This window comes from Tympanuchus pallidicinctus, unplaced genomic scaffold (assembly GCF_026119805.1).
Source record: "Tympanuchus pallidicinctus isolate F22 unplaced genomic scaffold, pur_lepc_1.0 scaffold9, whole genome shotgun sequence".
Lineage (NCBI taxonomy): Eukaryota > Metazoa > Chordata > Aves > Galliformes > Phasianidae > Tympanuchus > Tympanuchus pallidicinctus.
Genome location: NW_026294813.1, coordinates 5,422,769 through 5,442,676, shown reverse-complemented (window position 1 = coordinate 5,442,676; position 19,908 = coordinate 5,422,769). Strand labels below are relative to the sequence as shown.

Below are 19,908 nucleotides of genomic sequence, written 5' to 3'. Positions count from 1 at the left end.
CTTCCCAAGATAAGTACTGGCTGAAAATTCTGGTTGATCTTTAAAGCCAACTAGCATCATCTACCTTGGATTCTCTGGCTACGGAGTTGGAACTATTTGAAAGAACAGAGCTGCTAACAGTTTTCACAGAATTGTTTGGTTTATATATATATATATATATACAAATATATCAGATATAAAATCAAGGGAAAATCCATGCTGTTTACATGTTTACACATAAAATATAGAATATGAAGATTACAGTGGTCTTCTTTTTGAAGAAGTAGGAAGAAAACCACAGTCCCTGAGAACTCCCGTACCCCAGCCAAAACAAAGACTGTTTATAGTAGTTTTCCTTGGATTATCAGAAACCTAGGCAATTTCAAGCTTAAGAGAATACACCAAAGGAAAAACCATCTCTCACTCAAAAATATTGCAGATATGGGTGTTAAGAAGTACCCTGATAAGCTTCATATGGAGCAAAATTAAGTTACTCCTCTGTAACATGCTGAGGAAGAAAATACCTGACTATATTATAATTAGAGATCCAAAAGACAGCTCAGAACAAACGTAGGTCTTAACATGTGGCTAAAAAGCACCAAGATATGTCATATACTAATTGGCCTGGAACTTTCCACATAGAATGAATATTTTCTATATGAAGGTACTAAGATGGCTTTAATTTTTCATGACACCTTTTTATCAACTCAGTTCCTGAACATAGAGCTTACTAGGCTTGAAAGAATCCTTTGAATAAATGAAGTCTGCTCTTTCGTGGTTACCAGTGTTAGGTTACTCAATTTACCATTCTACTTTGAACATTAGGAACAATGAACTATTCCTTTCTTATTCTTAAGTCTGTAATGGATATGATTCTGTTTTTCCAAGTCTCGAAAGAACCCTCATCTTGTGTGCTAATGCAAGTCAGTTGGAAATAAGGTGATTTTAAATCAGGAATTTGAGATTTAATCCAGGCATTAACAGGAAGTATTATCTAGTCAACTATATGTTTTTCAGCATCACATCATACTGGTTATGCTTTTGAGAAGACTAGGGACAAAGGACTTTCCTGTGTAATAAATGCAGCTAAGTAGGTCTCAGTGATGGTGATCAGAACCAAGACCCATTTTATCCAAAGGCCGTCTCATTCTGCAACTTCCTGCTCAGTAAGCTTAGATTTTATTCCAAAGGGACTGCACTCATACAAGTGACTTGAGTAATCTACCCAAGGAAGGACTGTTGTTATAAATACAGCATGCCATCACGAAAAAGATACTGGCACGATATGCAAGATACGAAAACTTGGGACAAATCAAGAAATTATCTGTATCATCCTTGTAAGTGTTCAAGGTCATGTTGAATGGAGCTTAGGGCAACCTCATCTAAAGAAGTATACCCCCAAAATACAGAGTGGGTTGAACTAGATGATCTTAGACTCCTTACAACCCAAATCATTCTGTGTTTCTAATATTCATATTGCCCCAAACAGCCATCAAGCCTGAATGCTGTAATCCTACCATAATCCAACAGAAGTATGATGGGCAACTCTGAGGAGACAGCTTGCTCTAAGTCTAGCAGAGCTATTCAGTGCTAAATAAAGAGAACGGACTTGATAGTGTGTTTCACTGGTATTGATATAGGCTTACCTCTAAAATAAGAAGGCAATCTGCCTGCGTGCCTCTGAGGCAATGGCAAGGGAAAGAATGTTATTACAATGCAGAAGCTTGCTTTTTTCTTTGAAGAAGTGAATGGATTCAATGTGTTCAATACTCTGAACCACAAAAAAGCTGAATTCATTTGGAAGAGCCCAGGTCAATTCAGCCGTGCCTCTGTTGGACTGATCATGAAACAGAAATCATCATTTAGTTCATCATAATTAGCAAAGCTGCAAATAAATGACTGTCAGAGTGACTAAAGGATAGGTTTGTTTTCTGCTCAGGTCAGAGAAAATTAATGAATGGGTGTGCTTGTATGACTGGAAGCAATCAAGTTAGTGCAGCTTAATGAGTTATTATTAAACATTTTTTAATTGCATTACCTGACACACGTAAGCTCTTAGCTTATTGCAAATGAAAATAAAAAGTATTGCCTTGAATTAAGCAGAACTTTGTTACTGCTCCCTGTTCCAGATGTTTAAGTGATTAGAACTGATAAAATAGTCTCATTTCTGAAGAAAACAGTACATGACTTTCCATGGGAATTCCCACTAATGCAGACTGAAAGATTTCCCTTCTAAAATGAGTGAAAGCAGAGCTTCTAAAAAAGGCACTTATTCAAGGTAACTTCCCAGCCTGAGGGAGCTTGCCACAAGATTTTGTCAGCTTTGAGGTTTAGAAAATGGAGTCCCTTAAACAAATACAAAGGCTCCTACATTCAAGTACTTATATTTCAGAAAAACTAACAAACAAACAAAACAAAACAAAAAAACAACAATCAGGCAATAGTTTTTTCCTTCATAAAAAACATCAAGACCTTAAGAAAAACGGGGCAAAAGACATCAGAATTCCAGATTTTCTAATTTCAGAGAACAAACTACATGGTTAGCACAACATGAGCATCACTGCAAGCATACGGAGAGTTGTGTGTGCCCTGAGGGATGAAATACGAGCTAATGATCTGGGTTGTGAAATAAATTCAGCCTGTGCATGAGATGGAGTCATGGTTAAAGAGGCTTCCTCAGAAACACTGAAATCCTTTTTTTATAAAGCATCTTTTCTCCATGCTGCTGCCATCGTTCAGTATTGCAAGTAGGCGTGTGTACACAGAACACACACATCCCGACCGCTGTAGCAGTAGAACTGTGCAGCAAGCAGTGAAATGAACACTGCTGTGATTTAGCTGAAATCTGAGCCAAGAATTGTTTTTGGTATCATGATTCTAATAACAGCCATCTTTGACTGAAGACGTTTAGCAATTCAGATGGCTTTGTTTAGTAAGTAACGTGCCATCAAACATCCAGTATTGCTGAAGTTTTTGTAGTGTAAGTGATCTGTTTTATAGCTAAGAGTTCTATTTGGAAAATGATTCATGATTTCAGTGTTCAGGAATTCAGGAGCAAACCCAATAATGAATGTTTTGTGTGAATATTTGATAGGATCAAATTTCACTTCATCAACAAAAATAAAAATCCTATGCAACAAGTACATGAAGGCATATTAGAACACCTGAGAATCTCCTGAATAAAAATGAATATCAAAACATGCTTTCTCAATGCAAAACTATTCTGGTTTTGCTTACAACATAATTAATACCCTAAATCTAGCTCAAATTTATTTTAAGAAAATGGAGTATGGCTATATTCTTTTTTTTGTTTGTTTTTGTTTTTGGATTGCATTTGTAAAACATTCCAAGCTACTGGAAAGAACACAGTGGTCTTTTTCAAAATACTTTCTACAACTTTTGATATATACTTACAATTAAAAAAAAATAAAAATTAAGTACTAATTACTTAGTTTAAGCTGAAATCTGAAGATTTTATTCAAATTAAAAATCTTAAGAATAAAAACTCCCAATGAATCAAAATATTAGCCTGTTTTCCCTGTGGCCTTCTGAATGGATAAGTTGATAACTAAAGCAGCACACTACAGTTTTTCATTAAGAATTATTTCTAAATGGAAATTGAATTGAAAATACTTCATTTTAGCAGAGTTTTTAGAGAAAGTCTGTCTCCTTTCAGTTCTCCTGTAAGATTATTTCACAAATTCAGAAAAAAAGAACTAGATAAGTTGTAAGATATTCCACAGCAACTTATCAAGAAAGGCAATTATTTCTCATTTATTCACTTCAGGTGCACCTAAGCTGCTCAAAAGCAATGTGGTTTTTTTTTCTGCCCTCTTAGAATGTTAGAAAGAACTTAATGCAGATCACTTTTCAGGAAAAAGGATATTTTTCTCCTTAACTTCAGGTGCATACTCATAGAATTTATTAATAAATCTAAGCTGTGCTGGCTTAGAAATAGAAGACTAAGACGTATTACTGGTAATTTGGCTTCCTGTTACTGATGAAAATATATATCCTCATTTCATGATGTTAATGGCACATTAAAGTCTTCAGTTAACATCAGTAACTGTCTAGGTTGGCCATATTTGTCTTCCATTATTTTAAGTGCCTTCCCTTTATGAATCTGTTCCAAACTGAATACAATGAAGTTTAAAAAACTAAACAGACTGGGAAATATGTGTGCAAATTCACCTCAATTGTTCCACGTGCCAATTAAAGGGATATTTCAGACCATTTGCAGCTTCAGGTCAGGACTAGACCTGCTAGTCATTGGCAAATATGGGAACACCCTATCCTGGAATTTCTCTGTATTTAAGATAATTTCTGCAGCCAGAATAATTCTGTTAATCTTCATTTTTTGGAAAGTTACAGATTATTTTGGCTTCATTTGGGAAAGTAATACCCACACAAATTAAAAAATTACACAATTATTTCTCTAAATACTGAGGACAGGGATAATGCACCCTGACTAAACAAACTCAATGCCTGTATATCATTTTTTCAGACAGTATTTCATCTTTGATGAAATATTTTTCATTAGCTCCCTTTATCTCAAAGTAGTCCACATCTGGGTTTTATTTTTCAAAGAGTGGCATTTTTGTTGTTGTTGTTGTTGTTTTAATATATTTATATTTTGTAGACATGGAGCAAAGGTTTATCAACATGTACATTATTATAGAGCAGCATGTCCTCTAGGAGGCAGTATTATATGGTACATAGAGGGAGAACAAATTTTGGAGTAAATTACATCTTTATACTTGTTTTATCAGGGATAGCAGCAGCAGAACTGTGTATGCTGCTCCAACAGCAATGCCTTCTATTTATTTCCAAGGAAACTATCACAAATATGAAGAGCACAATAATTTTGATAAAGCAAACTGTCAGCTACAAAAAACTATTTTTCAGCACAGTCACGACCACAAGCTATGTATTTTTGCCAGTGATGAACAAGAGTCTCATTCCAGACTCGTAAAAATATGCATCAGCAGAGGTTATCCACTGTTTCAGGCTGCTCTTACAGTGCTGTTGCTAGAAAAGTGTTGTTCACAGAATCTTTCACTGATCTAAATAGATGGAAGTTAAAAGGTGACAAATCTGGACTGTATGGAGGATATGGTGGGACAGTCTGGCCAAGACTGGCATTGTGCTCCATAGTCTTCAAACTGGTGTGAAGCCTGGAAGAAAAAGGTCTCATTCTTCTCTGGCTTGAGTCTGGAACCTTCAGCTCCATCAGTATTGTGATGAAGTGATCAGAGTGTATCTGATTTCCAGGAAATCCAGAAGTATCACTACTTTCCTATCCAAAAAGACAGCGCACATCACTTAACACTCTGAGGGCTGCTGTTGTTGAGGAATTCACGTATTGCCATGCCATGGACTGCTGTTTTGATTTCAGCTCAGAGTGGTGATGCCATGTCTTGTCACCTTTAACGGATGTGATCCATGAAACTGTCACCTTCAGCTTCGCATTGGTTTAGTAGATCCTACTTGCCTATTCTTCCTGTTGCTGTCTGAGCATCTTTGGGACCAACTGGCACAAACTTTGTAATATTTCAACACTGCCGCCATCATTTCCAATATGCTGAAGCTGATACTTAGTTCCATACAGTTTTCTGATTGTAATCTGCCGATTCATATGGATGAGCTGATTGAGAATGTCTCCATTTCATGGTGTTACAGTTGTGAATGGCTGTCCGTAACATGGTTCGTCTTTCATGAAGCTGTCACTTCTATTGAAACACACCACCCACTGTCTCACTGTGTTCACATCTACTGTTTGGTCTCCATCAACATTTAGCAAGTGCCAATTAATGTCAATGGATGCTGTTTTCTCCTTCTGGAGAAATTCATTGACACACTTTTGCTTCACCCATTCTTCCATGTCAGACGCCACTTTGTCAAACTGTCCCTCTCCTGCTGTCTGTCACACAGCAACCAAATGTAATGGAATATTGGCAAGAATGTTCAGCCTCTGCTATCATACCACTAATATCAGTCTCTGATGTAGTGGGCTGCTTGTGATGTAGCCCAGTACTATCTACAGTACTTCTGAAGAGAAGTAGGCTGTCCAGCTCAGGAAATTGATGTGCTGATGGCCATTTGGCCACTGAGCAGACCTCTATGCCAATGGCCCTGCAGTTCACTATAGACTATGCTCCCTTACTTTCTGGTGGTTGAACAGAAATTAGCAAATTTCATGTAACTGTGATAGTTAGAGCTTATATTCACCTGATCAAAGAAACAGTGCTGATCCTCTCTATGGGAGTCTTCAACAATCCCCACACCAGCTAATGTTTTACTCAGTGAAGTTCAGCTGGTCAAGTCCTTGGTTAAAACATGAGTTCTGCCTTAGCCAGTGATTGTTGGTTTCTTTCTAGAGTTTATCACAGTGCTAATGATTTCATTGAATAATCCATTTTTTTTTTTCCATCTCATCAGAGACCTAGGTTTTGCTAAAATTTTCTACAGTGCACTATAACTTTGAAATTAGGGGCTTTTAAGTTTTCTTTTCCATTCTTTATTATCCTTCACTTTAAGTTTGTTTCCCAGATCCCTTCACAGATAATGCCCTGTAATTCCTTATATTGGCTCACACATATATTCACTTCTTCTGCATATCCCATTTCTCTGCTAGCAATCCCACAGATAGGCTTCTCAAGGAAATTGTGCTCTTCTGCCTTGGACCTTGTATCTTTCTGTCTAACCACCTGCCTTTCCAGTTTGCAGCCCCGAAGGGCTTTTGCTAATCTTCTCACATTAGCTCCTTTTTCTCTATCATACTATTTGTTCCAAGAGATAATTAAAAAAAAATGCTAATGACTCCTACTCCTTTTGACTTGCTTTTCCCTCTTCTACTTTACAGCTGCCTTTTCTGCCTCTTGCAACGCCACAATTCAGGCTCATTAACATTCTATCATATGAGCTGCTTGCACTCATCCTGTCTTTTGTTCTTTTCCTCAACTAGTCTGTGTTCTCCGTTCAAAATATGTTTTAGTCTCTCTAAAACTCAAAAAACTAAAACTCAAAAAACTCTCAATCTTCCCATTCTCTGCTGTTCTTTCTGTGATTTTCCATCTCAGCTCACTGAATGAACTCCCTCTGGTTGCTATGTGAGGTTAACTATGCTGGGAAAACGGATCACTCTGTACCTTTTTCCTGAGAATACTACCTGACTGTGCTAGTCTTCTGACTATCATCTTATGTTTTTATTTTAAGTCATTTGTGTCAGAGGACAGTATTTCGCCTTGGGTTTTCAAAGAACAGAGGACAGTTGGTTCCATTTCTTGGCTGCAGTTCAGAGCTGCCACATCACTGCAAATAATAAATAGTGGCAGAATAATGAATTTAGTGCTTTAACACTGCCATCCTCTGGCTGATTTTGACTGTAACATTCCATATTTGACTAAAATCTTGAAGTTTTCTTCTGTTTCACCTTAAGTGATATTTACTGCTATAAAGTTGTACTGGAAATAACAGAAACTTTGTGTTACATCCCTTCCATGCCTTTTGTTTCATTTTGCTTTATAAAGTGAAGTACTGAGGCTGATAATGCAAACACTGAAGAATTAGAGGATTCCAGGTTAAACTGCTATGTTCAATTAATTCACCTGCATTAACTGAATGATCTCTATGTTTTGTAATATATATTTCCCATGCATAACAAACATGCAATACTTAACATTCAATACACATATTGATGCAAAACAGAAATCGTGAGTGATCTGAATGTTGCTGTGACACTTTCCCTGAAAACTCTTGTAGTCTTTACCTTATCTAAGAAAATTTGGAACCAGAGCTTGCTATTTTAATGATCTTTTTTCTTTATATTTTCTTCACTATTTTTTCCTTTTGAATTTTTTACTCTTGTGTTTATTAATCTTCCTTCAGTTAATTTCTGTGATACATTCAGACTCATCATTTTTTGGCTTACTGATACTTGATTAACCATATAATTATGGTTAAAACTAGTTGCATATTACATTTCCTAAACAACTGCAGAAGTATTAGCCTTAGTACAACAGTTTTTCTGTGGCAGGAGACTGTGGAAATCTATTCAGATGTGAGTTCCAATAAATTTAAAATGCTGATGCATTATAATAAATTGTTGACAGGAAGAATCACAGAATCACAGAATGGCCAGAGTTGGAAGGGACCTCAAGAATCATGAATCTCCAACTCCCTGCCACATACAGGGCCACCAACTTCCCCATTTAATACCAGACCAGGCTGCCCAGGGCCCAATCCAACCTGGCCTTGAACACCTCCAGGGACGGGGCATCCACAACCTATCCGGGCAGCCTGTTCCGGCACCTCACCACTCACTGTAAAGAATTTCCCTCTGACATCCAACCTAAATCTTCTCTCCCTCAACTTAAAACCATTTCCCCTTGTCCTGCAGTTATCTACCCTTTCGAAGAGTTGACTCCCCTCCTGTTTGTAGTCTCTCTTTAGGTACTGAAAGGCTGCAATCAGGTCACCCTCAGCCTTCTTTTCTCCAGGCTGAACAAGCCCAGCTCCCTCAGCCTGTCTTCGTAGGGGAGGTGCTCCAGTCCCCTGCTAATCTTTGTGGCTCTCCTCTGGACCCTTTCCAACAGCTCCCTGTCTTTATTGTACTGGGGGCTCCAGACCTGGACACAGTGCTCCAGATGGGGCCTCACAAGAGCAGAGTAGAGAGGGACAACCACCTCCCTGTCTCTGATGGCCACCCCTCTTCTGATGGAGCTCAGGATACCATTTGCTTTTCGAGCTGCAAGAGCACAGTGCTGGCTCATGTTAAGCTTTTCATCCATCAGGACTCCCAGGTCTGTCTCTGCAGGGCTGCTGTCAAGGACTGCTCCTTCCAGTCTGTATGGATGCCTGGGATTCCTCCGGCCCAAGTGCAAAATCTTGCACTTTGCTGTGTTGAACCTCGTTAGGTTCACCTGGGCCCATCTTTCAAGCCTGTTGAGGTCTCTCTGAATGGCATCCCTTCTTTCCACCATGTCAACCGCACCACTCAGCTTGATGTTGTCATCAAACTTGCTGAGGGTGCACTCGATTCCGCCATTGATGTCATTGATAAATATGTTAAAGAGCACTGGTCCCAAGACAGACCCCTATGGGATGCTGCTCATTACCAGCCTCCACCTGGACATGGAGCCATTGATGACCACCCTCTGCCTGCGGCCTTTCAACCAATTTCTTATCCATCGAGTGGTCCACCCATCAAATCCACATCCCTCCATTAAAGATAAGACTGTGATAGGGGACCATGTCAAAGGCCTTGTTCAAGTCCAGTAAATGACATTGGTTGCCTTTCTCTTGTCCACCAATGCTGTCACTCCATCATAGAAGGCCACCTTCTCTTGGTGAAGCCGTGCTAGTTGTCTTGGATCACACGCTTATTCCTCATGTGATCAAGCATGTCATCCAGGATGATCTGTTCCACCATCTTCCCAGGCACAGAGGTGAGACTCACCAGCCTATAGTTCCCCATGTCTTCCTTGCTCCCTTATGGAAATGACATGACCCTTCCTCCAGTCATTCAGGACCTCACCTGACAGCCACGACTTTTTAAATATGATGGAGAGTGGCTCAGTAACCACCTCAGCCAACTCCTTCAGAACCCTGGGATGCACACCATCCAGCTCCATAGACTTGTACACATTCAGTCTAATAAGGCTGCCTCAAACTTGCTCTGCCCTTATAGTGGGGGGGATTTACTGACCTGGACCCCACCTAGAGGTTTAGGGATGCATGGCTCAGGGATGTGAGAAATACTGGAATCCTGGCCACCAGTGAAGACTGAGGCAAAGAACTCATTCAGTACCTCAGCCTTCTCTTCAGCCAGTTCTCCTTTTACATTTACCGAAGGAGGTACATTTGTATTGGCCAGTCTCTTCTGGACAATGTACCTGTAGAAAGTCTTCGTATTGTTTTTCACATCCCTCACCAAATTCAGTTCTGCCTGCACCTTGGCTTTCCTGATCCCATGTCTGCAAGCCTGGATGGCATCCTTGTATTCTTCCCAGGTGACATGCCCTTGTTTCCAGAGTTTGTATGCACCTTTCTTTTCCCTCAGCACGCCCAGCAGATCCTTGCTGAGCCATGCCGGTTTCCTGCCTCCTCTTCCCGCTTTCTTATTCAGAGCTCTTCAGAGATGGAGAGCTCTTGTGCTCTCAGATGGGCATCCTTGAAGGGTAGCTCTCCTCAACATCTTTGTCTTTAAGGGCAGCATCTCAAGAGATCTTGGCCAACAATCCATTGAACAGCTTAAAGTTCGCTGTTCCAAAGTTCAGGGTCCTGAACCCAGAAAGGGTCAAGAGTAGATACAAATATCCAAAGAAGAAAGTGTGCTCAGTGTTTCAGTAATTAATTTTTTAATTCAATTTATTTTCATGTGCTGAAATATTACCCAGAATTCTAGGAAATGTAGAAGAGGATTATGAGTGCAAGGACAGAACACTAATTGAATTCTAAATTGAAATGACTCATCTGAGCAATGCAATGACCTGGATTGCCTGCCTGAATGTAAAAAACTTCCTAAATGGTATCCTTACAAGAGTGCAGCACCAAAAGCTTAACTTTGGTACATCTGTAAGAAATATTACATGTCAGAAAAAGGCTTCCTTGATGAGGGTCTCCATTTACAAACTGAAAACTTTTTTTTGTTAATTATAAGGCAACAGGGCATGGTCTTATTCATTTTGTCTCAGTCAAAATTGGTCACAAAAGGAACAAAGCTTAAAAGTACTTCAATCTACTAAACTTAACTGGTGATGGACCTTAAACAACCAAAACAAAGGCATGAGCTGTGTTCATCTTGACACTTACTTAGGAAGAAAGTTATAAATAGATGGTCTAATTAACACTTCTAAGAACAAAACATAAGGTGAGAATAGGAATCTCCAATTATAATGATTATGAGCGAAGTATCACATAAAATTTCACTCATTATGAAAACCAATTTCCTTTGTTTTGAATACTAGTGCTGTCTGTTGGCTGTTTTTTTTTTTTTAAAGAGGATGCTTATTGTTGGCTTTTTTTCTATATTGATGCTGGATTTTTAATGCTTTCTACATCCTTATTCACTAGGAAACTCTTATAAGGATGGTCATAATTCATAATTGTTCATAAAAGTTCATAATTGAGCCATAAACACCTATTTGGCAGTGAAATTTGTAGAAGATTAAGCAAACAAATGAACAAAAATTCTTGATTTCTATAATTTTCAGGTGACAGAAGATGGGTATTTAACATGTTTTCACTGTATTTCACAATCATCTAACTTCCTCTATCCATCCAATCTGGCATTTACACATATTAGCAAATTATGATTCACTAACAGAAGAAATGCATAACACAGAAAAAATAGACTACTTCAGTACGAGGACAGAATAACTTTCCAAAGATCTTCTCCTTTGCCTCTCTCAAATTTATTAATTTTTCAACCTGGACTAGGACAAAGCATTTGATACAGCCTGTACAACATTCTTTTCACTAAGCTGGAAAGACATTGATTTCATGAATGGAACTGGCTGGATGGTCACATTTCAAATGCTGTGGTCAACAGCTCTATGTCCAGGTGGAGACCAGTGACTAGTGGTGCTCCTCCAGGGTCAGTACTGGGACAAGTGCTGTTTAACATCTCTGTCGTTTACATGGACAGTGGGACTGAGTGCATCCTCAGTAAGTTTGCTAGCAACACCGAACTGTGTGGTGTGGTCCACATGCTGCAGGGAATGGATGCCATCAAGAGAGATCTAGACAAGCTTGAGAGCTCAGCTTTTGTGAGCCTCATAAAGTTCAACATGGCCAAGTGCAGGCTCCTGCATCTGGGTTGGAGCAGTTTCAAACATGAATACAAGCTGTGTAAGTACAGGCCTGCAACTATGTGGAAAAGGACGTGGGAGCACTGGTAGATGCAAAAGTTAGCTCGAGCCAGCAGTGAGCATTTGCAGCCCAGAAAGTCAAGCTTGTCCTGGTTCTAGAGACACTGGAGCCCTGAGCAATTATAGAATCATAGAATCATAGAATTTCTCAGGTTGGAAAAGACCTTCAAGATCATCAAGTCCAACCACGACCTAACCATACTACTCTAGCTCTAACAACCCACTGCTAAATCACATCCTTGAACACCATATCCAGAAAAGATTTTTAAACACATCCAGGGATGGTGACTCAACCACCTACCTGGGGAGCCTATTCCAGTGCCTAACAATCCTTTCTGTAAAGAATTTTTTTTCTGATATCCAACCTAAACCTCCCCTGGTACAACTTAAGGCCATTTCCCCTTCTCCTATCACCTGTTACCAGAAAGTAGAGACCAACCCTGCTGTCATCAGCAGCAGCAAGAACCTCAGCTAAGGATAATGCTGCACCTACAACAGAGCAATGCAAGATTCAGGCACAGATGGGACACAAGTGCTGAAGAGCAATGCAGCAGGAAGGGACCTAGGGGTGTTGGTGCCCACAGGTAAGCATAAGCCAGAAGTATGCTCTGGCAGCCACGGGGCAAACTGCATTTTTAGATGCATTAACACAGCACAACCACACTGGCAAAACAAGAGATTCTCATGCTATATTTAGCATTGATGCAGCCCAATCTAAATACTGTGTACAATGTAAGAGTGTTAAGGTCCTTGAATGTGTCCAGAGGAGGGAACACAGTTGGCAGAGGGTTGGAAGGCATGTCCTGTAAGAAGAGAATGAGGTTAGTTGGGTGGTCCAGTCTGGAGAAGAGGAGGTGAAGAGATGACTTCACTGCTCCCTGCAGCATCCTGAGGAGGGGAAGCAGAGGGAGGTGCCGAGCTCTGCTGCTGGGCACTGATGGCATGATGCACAAAGTTGTTGGAGGAGTTTTAGACTAGGCACTGGGAAAATTTTTATACTGTGAAGTTGGTCAAATAATGGATTAGGCTTCCTAGCAAGGTGGTTGATGCCCCACCTAACTCAGGACATTCTGTTTTTATTAATATGATTTGAATTTTTGGATGGTCCTGTGTGGAGCAACAAGTTGGACTTAATGATCCTTGTGAATTCCCTCTAACTCAGAATATATTCTGTAATTCTATCCTATTCTATCGTAAAAGAAATCTAGCTAGCTGGTAAAGGGGAGTGATCTTCTTTCCCTAGACCATGCTCATGAAACTCCATCTGGAATACTGCACTCAGCTCTGGGTTCTCCAGCAGAAGGGAGACATGGAACACATTAATAATGTTTCCAGAAGAGTGCCACAAAAGATGATCAGAGAGCTGAAGCACCACCCCTTTGAAAACAGGCTGAGGGAACTGAGGGTGAAGAAGAGAAAGGTCGGGGTAGATGTTGTTGTGATCTTTCAGTATTTAAAGGGAGCCTACAGGAAAGATGAGGAGGGACTCTTTATCAAGTATTGTAGTTGATAAGAGAAAGGGTAATAGTTTTAAACTAAAAGAGGGTAGATATAGATTAGTTAAAAGGAAGAAATTTTTTCACTACGAGAGTTGTGAGGTGCTGGAACAAGTTGTCAGAAAAGTTGTGCATGCTCATCCCTGCAGGTTTTCAAGAATAGCCTGGATGGGATCCTGGGCAACCTGGTCTAGTGGAAGGTATTCCTGCCCATGGCAGCGGGCTGGAATGGTTTGTAGGCCCTTTCCAACCCAAACCATTCTGTGACTCTACGACAAGTAGTAAATCTTATATCTAAAAACTTACAAATACCTACTCTAAATAAATGGGGGAAAAAAAAAAAAAAAAGAAAAAAAGAAAAAAAAAAGAATATTTTGAAGCAGAAATAGAGTTTGTATAGCTTGAGTTGAAAAAATCTTAATAACCAAGATATCACAGTTCTCTTTAGTGTTGTGAAAATCAGTACTGTTTTCCTTCAGTATTCTGTCAAAGTTAGTACAGTGCATAAGCACATCAAGTACATTTTCAAGATAAGCTTTCAAAATACTGCAGAAACAAATAAAGCATAAATAATGAAATAATTATCTAAATATCCATGACATCAGTAACACAACTGATTATTCTCTTTGAATTTTAAACATTTCTTGTGGCTGGAAATATGTTAACACAATTATAGCCCAAAACATATGCTAAAAGAATTTCATAATGTACTTACATATCACTGGCAATAGAGGAGTTCCTCGACATAGACTTCGGAGAAAGATCATAGTCACTGTCTGACCGGTAAAGGAAAGACTCCCTACGTTGACTGTGGACAAAATTTGCCTGAAGAATTAGCCCTGATCCAGGGCTCGTCATGGGATCCAAGGGACTTCGTCCCGATGACGTACCATTGTCCACATCGAAACTGTAAAAAGAAAGGAAAAAAAAGATTTGTGCCATAGGCATAAGAGTTTTGAAAGTAATGAACACTCTCCTGGCAAATTTATCAGTAGGCAGATTTTATTCTCGTTAATTGGAGAAATCATGATCTGGTCAATTTCACTGCTAATGCAAAAACAAGGTACATAAGAAATACAGTGTACAATGGCTGATAACCAAAAAATAAATGTGAAGGAAACTAAACTTGGTAGTGGAAAAAAACAAACCACTATCAGGAATACAGGAACCTATGTGCTTCTCTGTATGCTGATTGCTTATGAGCTCTCTGCATCAGGAACATGACACAGTTCTCTTCTTAAGGCCCCATCTCTCCTGAGGTTGACCCTCATTACTCCAATTCCTAGTGGAGTGAGGCAGGTGTTCTTTTTGTTATGGAGTACCCATTCCTCATACTTCATTACTACTCAAGTACTTCAAGAATGTATTTTGTCTCTTCTCAATAAATCAAGCATGAATAATGTGTATTTGCACGCACTAGAGGGAGATAGTATTTTGAAATTGGAATGAATGAATGAGCTCTGTGATCACTGCCAAACAGAATGACTACTGCGGCCATTCTTGTCTTACACCTTTGAACTCTGCAGTTTCAATCTAGTACTTATAGTTATTGTTTGGTAGTTCGAAAGAGCACTGCTGTCATGAGAGACACACACAAAAAAAACAGAGACAGCTCCACAAAGGGCTCTGAAAATCCATACAAAGACCTTGGATGGGACTCAATTAATTAGAAACCAGAGCAGGGTAAGCAGCGCTGGGTGATGCATTCATGGCAATCCGTGCTGTTTAGCAGTGTGATAGCTGTATTTGGTACCAGACAAGAGTCTTTTTGGATTATGTAGCTTAGTTTCTAGATTTCATGTTGTTGCAGTATGGACTCTTGGAAGTCATGAATGACTGATTAGCAACATTTTGTCTGCATATGTTAAGCAGACACATTGGAATGTTTTGGAGCACATTCCAATAGGCCAGAAGTAGAAGGACATCTGTTTCTCTTGATTGCATCTCTAAAACTGAAGATAAATTTTAGTTCTAAAGCATGTGAGAAAAGGTGTGTATGACCTTGGTTTACAAATACTAATGCTATTACAGCACACAGGAATGATTCATGAACAAAAGGACCTATCACATAACTTTTTAAGTGTCAGTAAGCTTTAGAATCTAACAAACAATTCTAAAAATAGATCTTTTGAAAAGAGTGTTCACATGAAGGATAACCCACTGTTTTCAATCATGTCTAAGGGCAGTTGAAGAGAAAATAGTTGGTACATATCAGCTCTTGATTAGACTTCAGCCTGGCACATGTCACAGCAGGTACAAGCTACTCTCTGCACTAGCTTGCTTCTTGCTGTTATCTACCACTGACCTGAGGCTGCCTTGTCAGCAGTGGTAATATTTCACTGAAGTGACAGAACTCCTCCAGCCTTTTTGCATGCTGAATTAACTAATCAAATAAATCTACACTGCCTATATATTGCCTCAGAAAGCAATTTTATTTTTGTTCAAAAAAGTTATTAAGAAAGAGCTACTAACAGGCATTAAACAGGTACTTTTCAGTTAGCAAAGTAATCAAAGTGTATAATAAATCAGGCATTAAAAAAACTCTAATAGACCAATACAGGTTATAAATACAGATTATTAAACAAATCAACTTCAACAGATGTTTCCAAAACAATTCACTAGCAGTTAATACTAAGACATATATGTTTTCCCAAATTTGGGAAATTCTTTTAATTATGTCAGACTACTTCTGTGTCTTCTAATACACTCTCATTACATAACATTATTGATTTCAAACTAAAAAAAAAACATAATCTGCATGACAGTGAATGAGAGTTCTGCCACCACTTTGCTGAATGATTCTGGACAAAGCAAAGCTCCTTTCTTTGTTTCATTTTCCCTGCTTTTGATCACTGTGAGATCTGCTCCCCCTTCTCCCCCAAAAAAGTGAAAAAATATTTCAAAGGGCAAGTCAGTATGAATACTACTGTGACTGTTGTTAGATAAGATGAATGTACAAGATAGTGTGAATGGTGAAACAGTAACAAAAAGAAATAAAAAATAAAATAACAAAAAGAAATAAGATATCCTTGCAGCTTATACGGCCATACATTAATGTCTATATTACCATTACCACTAGTCTGACTACACTACTCACTAGTAATATTAACATTGATAGATACTGATAAAGACATCGATAAAGATACTGATTTCTTTTGATTTCCTGAGTATTTCAAGAACAGAAAAAAATACAGTGCCAGTTAAGGTTTTGGAACATTTAAGAACTCAAAATCATGACACTTACTTAATTGCCAAAATAATAACATTATTTTCTTCAAACAGATGCAAAGAAACACAAACTCCTAAACAAAAACAGTCTGCATATTTTTTTCTGCTAAGGACAAAATGGTAGACATTGCATGCAGTTTTATATAAAAAAGAAGGTGGTTATTTACTCCTGTGCTTAGCAAGATTAATTCTGAAAGACAATATTATTTCAAATGTACATATATATAGCTTGTAGAAAACCTGAAATAAAAGCTTTAGGGTGGTATAAATGAAGATAAACATGACTCTGATTCAGCAGGAAAATGCCAAAAAAAGGAATGTCTATTAAATTAATTTTCTTCATGATGGACTTAATTATTCAAACACATAAGTGGTCAGATTTCACTGGATTATAGTAACATGCAGTTTTTTTTGCAGATTTGGTTTTCATCCACCTTTCGTGACACAGTATGAATATTCACTTACTAATTTTATTTTTTTCCAGTCAAAAACTAAGGCCAAGCTTCCATGAATGACTTCACTGTCAGGTTATTAAATATTGACCATAAAAAGATGAGAAGTCAATTCTATAAAATCAGAGTTCGTTGGCATTGAGAGGCCCCACTGCTTGCCCCACCAGCTAACTGCATATGCAAGATGTGCACATAGCTGTTGTGGTAGGAATTTTGTGATACTCTATTGTGTCCACTAGATGGGTGTCAAAAGTAAAGAAATGGATCCAGATATATTAGCTAGGATCTGGCTCAACGAAGATATCTTTTACATAAATACCTATAATGAAAAGAAACATTCCATGCTACAGCAAAAGAATGAATGTGAATATAGCACTGGTGTGCCAAAAATGTGTCTGTATAAAAAGTTTCCAAAATGCTACTGTAGTTAAGTGTCTTTAACTTACTGAGGTGTGCTAGCACTTTTGGACATAAAAGGTTATAGAAATCTAACTGAAAAATGCTTTAGTAAGTTGAAAATAAAGTGTTCCCTTCTCTGAATCTTGAGTCTCTTTTGCAAGAAATGGAGACACTTGCATCAAGTTAAGAGAGAATCAGAATGGGGAACTCAAGACTTTGAGAACAAGTTGTTTTCTTTCTATATGCACCTAAAAAAAGATAAAAAAAGACTAAGATACAGAATGGGACAGACTCTCTAGTTTGCCTGGGCAGAAATTGCAGAAAGTTGAATGTGGTTGCTTCATATTTATTTTTCCGTTCCTGTAAAATTTTAAACTACAGTGAGAGTATGTTGTGAATGAAAAAACAACCAGTGATAAACCAAATGTTTTTCTTTTGTTAGTTATCCTCTGCCTCCTTGCACTATTTGGTAGAGGAGGCTCTTAAAAAAGGAAGGAGCATGGAAGTTGTTAAGGAGGGTCCTAGAACTGTTTTGCTACCTTTTCACGGACCCATAATATGCCCATTTAAAGATATCATGGATCTGCAGACAGCACCAGGCACTCTGCATGACTTATGTAAAGCTGAGCTGCAGTTTTCTGACAGGAGCATCTAGCACAGAACCCTCACAGGAATTTCTGTGTTCAAAGAGCTTTCCTGCTCTGTAACTGCAGAGATGTAAAAGCTACTAAAAACAGTGCTAATTCAGCAAGTTCCACATGCACATTTTGACTAAATCTGTTATGACGTTACTGAATACTCAAAAGCCCGTCTTATCCAGTGTTCAGTGACAGCAAACATGGCATTAAATGGAAGATCAGTCTTTTTTCCTTTTTTGGCTATTCACTGTGTTTGCACATCTTTCCCACCACATATTGTCCAGGTTCTGTAGAGAGAAGGGGATAAAGGTGATGAACTCTCTTCAGCGACTTGTAAACTTTCATGGCTGACTTCCCATGCTCCTAACAGGACAAGAAGTGCTAACATCACAAGCTATCTTCAGGGAGATTGATGACTGATGATTTGCTTCAGACATACTGGGAATCTGCGGACAGGTTCAAGATCATATATCTCAGCAGCACTGCTTCAGTGTGAGCAACTGCACAACTTCCTCACACTGTGAGGAATCTCTCAAAGAATCCCTCCACAGACTTTCTTCCAAATTCTTGAGTAACTTCTCTGCTAGTCCCTGCAAGTTGCTAAAATGAAGGAAGGAGAAAACTTACATACAAAATTTTATTCACCATTACATAAGGAGTAATAGCATCATACTGAATACGTACAAGATGGATGAAAAGGATGAAAAGAAAATCTTAATATTGCTCTTACCTACTACTGAGAGCTTAGCAACTTTATTTTTTTACTTCTTGACTTCTCTTTTGTTTGTTTTTGTAGAGAAGTTAGCAATAGTAAAAGAAAAACTCCACTTTTTAAGAAATTAAGTATTTAGGAGACTTCTATGAGTATCAATTGAATTCCTGCTGTTCCCCTAGTAAGTGAGATATTAGTACATTCAGCCTCTCCTGCCTTGGAAGCTATGGGGAGGAAGAGAAATTAGCTGATCCTACAGGGACACCTTATCTTTTAAGGCCATCTTTAACATTATAGGATGAAGCAAGACCTGAACAAGTTGAATTTGTCTCCTGTTATGGGACCCCTTTGTCCTAGTGGTAAGCAATCTTTCCAACCTTTTATCTGCCCAGTTATCTATATACTCATCTCAGTGTCTAGAATTCCTATCCTGTCCAGTATTTCCACTTGGAAGCAATAATCCCATCAGACTGAATGGGTGTATTTTCCTTAAAAGCAGTAATTCACTGAAGCTATCCCCTGCAGCAACCTCCTTTGGGTATGGCCTCCTTTAGAGCAAAACCAAAGTAATAAAACTTCATTTACATCTCCAAGAAAAGAGCAAGCTATTTACAGCTTGTGCCCCAGGCCAGGGCTCACACATAGAGGAGACAGCCAGTAGACAGTAGAGTAATGGAAAGATCAGATGATCCACTCAAATGCAGAATCCCAACTTGCCCCTTGGAATGCCTGAGCTGAGAAAACTTGGCATAGATGCCAGGTGGGCATCTCACCTGTATGGCTCTCTCAGGAAATGGCCATAGACAAAGGCCACAAGCGCCTATTTCTCATAGTTCAGTATGAAAGTCCAGGGTAGGGCAAGGCTGTAAGAAGGGATATGACAGGTAGGCTGTGTTCTTAGGCCTTCTGTATATTAATTATTATGTATTGTGAAGATTTCTCAAATCAAAGCATAGTAGTTTTGTTCTTAGATATGATTGACTTATTCTGCAGTAATAATTATAGGTTATTTTAGCAGACAATTTCAGCTACAGTGAAAATCAAGCCAACAGTTGTGACACAATTCTTTAAACAAGGCACAGTTTCTTGAAATAATGTTACCAGAAAGCATTCTGAGTAAGACAGACCCAAGCT

General features: G+C 38.7%; 1 protein-coding gene across 7 annotated transcripts in view; it reads right to left on the bottom strand.

Annotated features, from left to right (window-relative positions):
- The window catches only part of PDE4D (phosphodiesterase 4D), a 570,552-nt gene that overhangs the window by 101,709 nt on the left and 448,935 nt on the right, over positions 1-19,908 (bottom strand). For all 7 annotated transcript variants that reach the window (XM_052670429.1, XM_052670428.1, XM_052670420.1 and 4 more), the window contains one exon: positions 14,061-14,252. In XM_052670429.1, the coding sequence (XP_052526389.1) occupies positions 14,061-14,252 (192 nt within the window). The remainder of the gene's footprint in view (positions 1-14,060; positions 14,253-19,908) is intronic.